Consider the following 8,641-nt stretch of genomic DNA (forward strand, 5'->3'; position numbering starts at 1 on the left):
TGCGATTTCCATATTAGCGTTTAATTCGTTTTTTACTCCTTCTCTTTCTTTTCTTCGAATTGCGATGTCCTTAGCACCTTCTGTGAGATTTAGCAACCTCATTAATGATGTGTCTCATTAAACTCGGACTGTTTTAGGCAATACATTTGTAACACAGAATATTTATCCTTTGGCAAATCTGCATATGATTCTTTTTTTGTCCACTTTAAATTCATCACCAAAAAATTAAGCTGCAAAAATTCACCTGCAAATGCGGCGACCATCTGATGACCCAATCCAAAACAACCAGCGCTAGATGAAGTCCAGCAGCTTAGGCATTCAGATTACCTTCGATTACCTGACACTAGTGTATCGGCCTGGACCAGAGGCGCCTGTAGGGTTTTCTTGAAGGTTCACCCATTCATCTGAATGATATTAGTGATACTTCCTAAATCAGTTTGCTTTTTAAGGACGCATGTGCAGACAAAGATCTTTCACACCTTATAGCAACAATAAACCTTGTTTCACGTCACATTCGAGGAAACAGCAAAAGAACAAGGAAGAGGCTGACACAGCAGGAAGCGGGCAAAAAAAAACAAACTGACCAAGGAGATCAGGGCAGCTAAGAGAAGCTACGACCAGAAGCTGAAAAAGAAAAAGAGCATCCTAGTTTTTTGTTGTTTTTTTTTTCATCAAAAAAAAGAGTTCGGTGAGTTGGTTTGCGCATGTGATCAGGATGCTTCTCAAAAGTTTTTCTGGCACATCCCAAAATCCTCGTCGCGCCGGAGGCGAGATGGATCCTTTCTGCACTGGGAACACCAAGAGATCTCCAACAATGAGCTGGAGAGAGGCAATGGATGGATGGGTGAGACAATACAGTGACAACGGTATTGAATATTGGAACTAATATCCACATCTTGACGTGAAACCTTATTTCTGTTGGTCATGAAATTCCTCATTTGGCATGCACAAACAATTGTCAAATACATATTGCGTTTGTTATTCCAGTGCAGAAACAGGAACATGAAGCTGGAGTCTGAGCGAAGCACTGGCAAGCAGAAAATAATGAAAGACGGTGGGGAAGAAAGAGGGAGAAGACATTAGTGTGAGCCCAGCAGTAGTGCTGTGTGACACGCATCATCAGCCCTGTCTTCACCATATCTCCCTAATGGGACCGCAACATTGTATGTCTGCATGTGTGTGTGTGTGTGTGTGTGTGTGAGAGAGAGAGAGCCACTTTGTCAGAGAAGCCCAGAGAAACTGCGTACACATGCATGCGTGTGTGTGTGTGAGAGAGAGAGAGAGAGAGAGAGAGCCGCTTTGTCAGAGAAGCCCAGAGAAACTGCGTACACATGCATGCGTGTGCGTGTGTGTTTGATAGAGATAGGAACTAAATGAGCTTCTGGAGGAACTGACCCTCCTCACTTCCCACTAGTCTGTCAGAGAGACTGACTGCTTCACTGGAGCATGGCCACAGCCACGGTTCTGAGAGCTGAAAATACCACACACACACACACACGCACACACATGCATGCAGGTGGACGCTAGAGAGAGAGGCTTTTCAGGATTGATGTGTTGCCTTACAAAAATGGAACCAAACCAGAGGAACACACCATTTAAAAGCTGAAGTGAAAATAAATTGAGGTCAATCCGCATTTACATCCACCAGAGAGACTGCGACCAAACACATTTGTTTAAGGCAAAGGCAAATAATCACCAAACCAAACCCTGGCATACTCATCATTTATAATTATGATTCGTGTCAAGATAAGCACATATTAGAATGCCTCACATTGTTTTAAATCTGGCGCAGTGCGGAGCGCGACGCGCTGTTCTCGTGTGCAAGCTGGTGTAAACGCGGGTTTCAGGCGAAGCGTAATTACTCTTGGTGACGTACCTTACATGACTAATAAGCAAAGTTTGGGTGCTGGGCTTCTGGCTCATTTGTCACAGGACGGTGGGTAAGGCTTCAGCTCCGGCAAAATGCTGCTGACATATAAAGGCTAAATACTCACACAGAGCTACTGATTAATACCCCATGCAAATGCAAGACAGGGAGAAGTCATGGATGGTAGAGAAATGTCATGACATCAAATGATGTCTTTCCCATGTCTATCCTTGTGAATTAATGTGCCGCACTAAGCAGCATGTCCTTTAAGAGGCTGCAGCTTATCCCAGGGGACTCCAACAGAACTTACTGACGTGCAAACAGTAATCTTCAAAAGACATCAAGTAACTGCGGTTTTAATCAAATAGTAACGTACAAATGGCATAATCATGAATGTTATTAGGCTTGGGAATTTAGAAATGTATTCAAATCAGTTCCTCAGTGGGATGATGCTGGAACCTTTAGCGTCAAGCATTTTTTTTTTTTTTTTTAAAAGCTAAAATTGGTGTAACAGTAAAAATCGTTTCATTTATATTTGTTTCAATATGCATCTGGCTTTTGTAACCTCTGACTTTGGTAAGTGAATCACAGCAGCACCGGTTCTCATTATCATTATTTTTATTCTAAAAGATTACTCAAAATCTGCTGTAAAAATTTATTGATGTTATTTTTTTTTTACATTAAAAAAACCTACTGCAATCAGGAGGGAAGCAATTTTTTTTTGTAAGAAAACCATCTGAAGACATTTTACACATAAATTATTTTTGACACACATTTTCTAATTTAACGTCAATACAATTGTTCTGGTGGCAATAACTGCCACTACAGAAAACAAGAACTAGCAGTCAAAACCTAACATAAACATAACATAAAGAAAAGCAACCATGACTGTTCAATGGGCTTATGATCAGGGCCATGTATACCAGAAGCTTCATGCTAGCCCAGTTTAACTCCAAAATCAGTTCTGATGTGTGTTTGGAAGAGCATATTGGTATGCAACCTTTAAACTAATAATATTATAATAGTCGACCTTAGTGGATTAGAGAAAAATCAATAATAAATTCAAACTTGTGCGTCCTATTCTTGTTTTTTGAATAACTAAAATTGTTGCTGCATAATTTCCCCACAGATTGATGGAAGTTAAACATGGAAAAACATAAATATTATCTCAGTTCACCTCTTTCTTTATTTTTGGATTAACTTTAAAGGCTCATCATAATGACACCGACATGCAAGGACAACAAATGAATAATAAAATACTATAGGAAATAAAGTACATCATCTAAAGTTCAGACTGCTTGATGAACTATCATTGAGTTTAAATGCAACTTTGCTTTAATTACTGCAATTAAAGTAATACTTTTACCACAGACACCAGTCTGATCGGTATGCTGATGCTCTCTGCACTGCAAGGCTTAAGCTGGAAAGATTCATGACAGAAAAGTTTACATTTCAGGAGATGAAAAACCGAGGTTTAGTTCACACAAAGTCAATGATTTCATGAAACTGTGATTATCAGGCAGTAATTTTTTTATTTATTTAACAGCAGATCAATTTACATTCCGCAGTAGAATAGAAAATTTGAGAAAATCCAAAGTATTCACAACCCTTTAAAAAAAAACAGTAATGTTCATGCACTCTTCTAACAGGCTTAACAATAGTAGAAACCATTACACAAATATTAAACATATCATCGGAACCAATACAAAGAAAAAGAAGCACAGAGAGTCTTTCCATTATTCTGAAGTCAGGGCTCTTGTAGCTGTAATGGTGAGCTTTTAGATAACAGGTGTCAATGTTTGAAGGTCTATTAGGCCCGGCTCTCCATTGTTACACATGTGAGCGAGTCGCAGAGCAGGAGGAGGAGGGTCCCGATGTACCAAAGCGTGATAAAAGCCCCCTCCCCCCGGTTGAGGGTACGAGTGTGTTCTAATCATAATGGTTTCGTTGACATGTAGTCTTTTTTTTTTTTTACAAGAGGTCGCAAGGTTGTGGGAGAAAACATAAGCTGAGAGCTGGAAAATCTGTCTCACATTTCACAAGGCATTTCAGCAGCAGAACACAATCAGACTCAGACTTTAAGACCTTCATTCAATTGGTAAGAAGAAGAAGAAAAAAAAGGTTAGGAATGAGAGGCTGCTTATGTATTTGGTATTGCCTTTTGTGGTATTTTGCAAAAAAATATAATAAAGAAGCAAGCGAAAAGATTCACAGAAAAAGTAAAAAAAAGAGAAGAAAAAAAAACTTTTCCAGGAAAAACTATCATCAGAAACCCTCGACTTCTTACTTTATGATAACAAAACAGAATAGGAGAACTTCGGCTTAAACAGCGGTTAGAAGGTCACTCCTTACATGTTGGAGCCAAGCTGCACAAAGAGAGAAGTGGTGGAAAAAATAAGTTCTGAACAACCTTCATATGTCTTAATACAAATAAAACGGGGGGAAAAAAACAATTCTGGGTTCTCTGCTCCACTCTTTAAGCACTTTAATTCCAGTTTAAATAAAAGAACAGGATTGCATTTGCAGCAGTTCTGAACGCGTCTGTCTGCGTGCAGCAGGTGCACCGTGGCGTTCTGTATTCTGCGCACATGTTCAATCAGGACGAGGGCTTTGCGGATTCTAATCTCACACTTTGTGATCTCGAGATATCCACGAGGAAAGCTTTGTGCACTGGAATGTGAGGAAGGGGGTTTTGTCTGTAGCTGCAGCAGCGGCAGATTTACATTTTTCTATTAGCGGTGGAAAACAAAGGGACGTGACTGCACAGGGTATGACTGGCACGGCTCAGAGGTGTAAAAAGAAGCTCATTGTCTTTGCTGTATAAAGATTTAGCAGGGGGAATTATTGCAGAAGTGACGCACCAATCAATCGGCGTAGCGACTGGAAGTCCTCTCGTTAAGCTCGTCGCTTGTTCAGATACTGACAATTTGAATTTCTTTCGCAATTTATTCATTGAATGCATGACAATTAAAATACTTTTTTTTTTAAAATGTACATTCCTTGTACAAATCTACTTTGTAAAAAGTTTACATTCAGTTGTTGAAACAAAGCAAAGGTTTGAGTTTTAGTTCTTCGAAAAACAGATTGGTCAGAATAAAAAAAACCCAAACCACACACAGAAAAAGAAAAAAAACAAAAAAAAACAAAAAACGGTATTGGCTCAGAAAAAAACTAATCAATACATTTGTATTCCAGAGTATAAGTATTGAAATTTCCTTCAAATTCAAAAATACTTTTGAATTAAGAGGATGAAAACAAACTGTTCAAGGCTAAACAGTAAATACGATTGTAAAAATGAACCAAACCCGAGAAACTGCAAACGTTTGATGTGTTTACCCCCCAGAGAGTCACAGTCTCCTTACTGCATATAAAGTGTAGAATATGACTGCTTGCCATATTCAAACAGCCAAAACTGAGGGGAATTATACCTGGGTCTGAATGAGCGGTAACTAACAAATTTGCAAAAGGCATCGTCTACTTCACATATTTGTCTTCGGCCATAAAAGGAAAGAACCAAAGGCTTTGGTTTGCTGTCCACAACTCGTTAATCCATGTCCAGATCCAGGTTGATCTCTGTGCTCAGGTTCAGGTAGAAGAAGGCGTAAACGCAGAACACAAAGAACAAAATCGCTGCAACAACCAGGAAGGCATCCTAAAGAGAACAAGAAAAGGTTTACATATTACTTATTTATGCAATTTCTACTCACATTTTGCTTTCCATCTAATTTCACAGCACAAAAGCCTGCAAAATAAAAAGCAATAAAAAAAATAAATAAATAAAAATGAAAGTGGCATTTCACTAAATTGATTTGTCCCTTGGTTCTCTGATGTCTTTTGAGGAGAAACAGCATGGATTCAGAAGAACACCACCACTTTGGAGAATGCTGTCCGGAAGAACACGAGAGGTCCACCCAACTATCTTTATTTGCAAAATCAGACAAACGGTACAAAGGACTCATGGTGTTTAGATTACATAATTTACTTACAGGAACACACACTGGTGCAGAATCTAACCGCCTTTTGGCACGGCTCTAAAGGGATTCCTCCATAATAATCACTTCTTTATTCTTTCCGCCGCAGAGGAAAAACAGAAGCTATTGGGCTGACGGAAAGCCAAAACGAAAGCAGATGTGTTTTCTTGTGTATACCTGTGTGTTTGCATGGAGATGGCTTTGCTTTCTTTTAAGTAAAAACAAGCCTCCACAGTGGGAGTTCTGTTTCTGATGGCTCCATCTGCGCATTTAATGACACAAAAACACCCTGCCGATTCGTGGCAGGAAATCTTCGCGGCGAAATGGAAGCGAGTAGGTGATGGAGACTCGGAATTCACGGAAAAATGCAAACACCCTTCGTGACAGACGAGGAATTGCAAAGCTCATTTCATGAGAGAAATGTGTACAATGATAATGGACTTTTACTGAAAGATTTTAATGAACGTTTCCTTTACATAATAATTAAAAAGTTGTAGGAGAGCTGTTTTAACAATTTCTTCTTTTAAAAACAACAACAACAAAAAAAACAACTAAAGCTGAAGCATGTGCAAATGTGACACGAGGCCAATTTTTTAGTCTTCAAGATGGGGAAGACAGGAGAACATACCATTTAGTTAGATCAATGTTTGTTGATCTTCTTGAGCAACGAGGACAAATGCACTGATCTAAACTTGCCCACATCAGGCAATAATTCCACAGACAGAGCAACAATTAAGACATTTAAACGAGGTGAAGTTGTGACAAACGAAGCCAGATCACGCCCCAAGTTTATCTCATCACTACAGACAGTAGGGGAATGGAAAATTAGTTAAAAAAGGGGGAAAAAAACTCTACAAAGCACACTGTAAAAAAAACAAAAAAAAACTGCAGCAAATAATGACATCTCAGTCACCATTACAATTATTAAATTCTATCTGCATGTTTCGAAGAAACGTCAAACCTCATGACCCAAAGTGGGTCAGGAAACGCATATTATATAGTTCCTTAAATTAACTGCATTAGCAAATCACTTAACTTTCACCAAGACAGATTTTACACGCCACGTGCTTTTTTTTAATTCAAGCTGCACTTTCTGGAAAGTTCATAAAAAATCTGAATTGAGCCCAGATGCTTGCTTTCAAAACACGCTGTTGTGTTTTTACTCCGTTGTTGCAGCTCCTCTGCCAGTGATCCACCCACAACTCAACACAGAACAGCTTCAGAAGGCAAATTCTAGTTTTTCTTCTTCTGAGGAAGAACCGCTGAAGATGTCAAAACATTAATGTTCCCCTAGAACAGGAGTATCATAAGAGTTGCACAGCTGTTCTTTAAACTGTTACGCAGTCTAATCTAGGGCTCAATACGTCTTACAATTAAAACCTCTACAGAGAGATGGAAGAATTAGAGATGCACATGTTTTTGCCATACCTGGTCGATTCAGAGGTTGTTTTTTTTCCCCCCATTAAGTATTATAAAAGAAGTAAGTGAATGCAGCAAAGCATAAATCCCAAACCTCTCGATTTTTATGCATTTCTTTAACTGAGCCATTTATAGACTTATAGATTTTTGATGCATTAAATTGTCAGGTGGAAAAGGTTATTTTCCAGTATTCCACCTGCTGGTCACCAGTAATAGCGGATGAAGAAAACAGTGGTGGATCCATATAGAAAACATCTGAACGTACTTGTAAAATTAAGTTTTGCAAAACGAGCGATGCAGTCGCTGCACACGTTTTAAATTAATACTCAAATAAAAATCTAATTTCACAAGTCATGAAATTCAGCGTCCAGGGCGCTGAACTCCACCTCTGATCTTCACAGTAAAACTTTTTTCCCCCCCGACAGAAATGGCCTAATTTTTTTTCTAAAGATTTTCTATTGGTTAATTGTCAAACAAATTGAGGCTTTCCAACAAAGTGGTATTCAAGTTGAAAATGGGAATTTGGAGCGCTTGTTCATTATGTGCAGCTCAGACGATTACAATCTTCATCAGCTGGAGTTTCATTAGGGGCACTCAGAGTATTGAACAATGCCAGTAATTCTTTATCAAGAGAACTCATTAGCCGCAAACTTTCTAATCAGCGCCAGAGAGCTTGGAGGGCTGTGAAAGAGTGCAGAGTGCAGCCTGATTAAAGGTTATTCAAAAAAGAAACATTTAGTTTTCAGAAAACGAATGTGACCCTGGGAAAGTCAAAGTTATAACATGATTAAAACCTCCGCATTTTGTGTTTTTTTTTTTAGATTTAGTTTTTATCTGTTTTTTTTTAATATTATTTTTGATGCAATTGGTCTGTTTGTAGGCATGGGCGGGTTAATGGTATGAAGCACGCCAAGGTTTTCAAATATCACCGTTTCTTAGCATCTTCCATCTGATCCAAGTGAGATGAGACAGAACGTCCAGCAGTGACCAGAGTTTTTGATGGATACGTGAAACATAGATTAAATCTGCCCCGTTTCCCCTCCCCAACTCGTTGCTGTGTACTGCCTGTCACCTGGCTGACAACTTTTGAGCCGTCTGCAATTATTTTTAGCCCCTAAAAAGTGACGGTATTAAAGGAGAGCCACTTGGGCAAAGCTTAGCATGTTTTTTTTAAGTTTGCTTCACCAGAAAGTCTGTTAAACACCTGACTGATGGATAGCTACCTGATCAGATAGCCTGGTTAATTATCTGGTTAATACACGTTTGTTATTTAAATGGAGCTATACGAAGGTAATGATAATAAAATGTTAAATATTCAGAGTCAAAGGCAGATCTACTTGAAAGCTGCAATAAAATTTAGCAGGTCTATTTTCAGTGGGCTAAA

The 8,641-nt window shown here is 38.8% G+C and overlaps 1 protein-coding gene across 2 annotated transcripts in view; it reads right to left on the reverse strand.

Moving 5' to 3' along the window:
- Positions 1-3,399: 3,399 nt before the first annotated feature.
- Positions 3,400-8,641, reverse strand: part of triqk (triple QxxK/R motif containing) — a 24,405-nt gene continuing 19,163 nt past the window's right edge. The window contains exons 4-5 of one of the 2 annotated variants that reach the window (XR_001661577.1): positions 4,213-5,519; positions 3,400-4,182 (exon numbers count right to left, since the gene is read on the reverse strand). Coding sequence is in view for 1 of the 2 variants with exons in the window: in XM_007547690.2 (XP_007547752.1) it covers positions 5,412-5,519 (108 nt within the window). In the remaining variant the exon portion in view is untranslated. Of the gene's footprint in view, positions 5,520-8,641 lie in introns of both variants that reach the window. The other variant, XM_007547690.2, reaches the window with a different exon arrangement.

Source organism: Poecilia formosa, unplaced genomic scaffold, assembly GCF_000485575.1.
Source record: "Poecilia formosa unplaced genomic scaffold, Poecilia_formosa-5.1.2 Scaffold21, whole genome shotgun sequence".
Classification (NCBI taxonomy): domain Eukaryota; kingdom Metazoa; phylum Chordata; class Actinopteri; order Cyprinodontiformes; family Poeciliidae; genus Poecilia; species Poecilia formosa.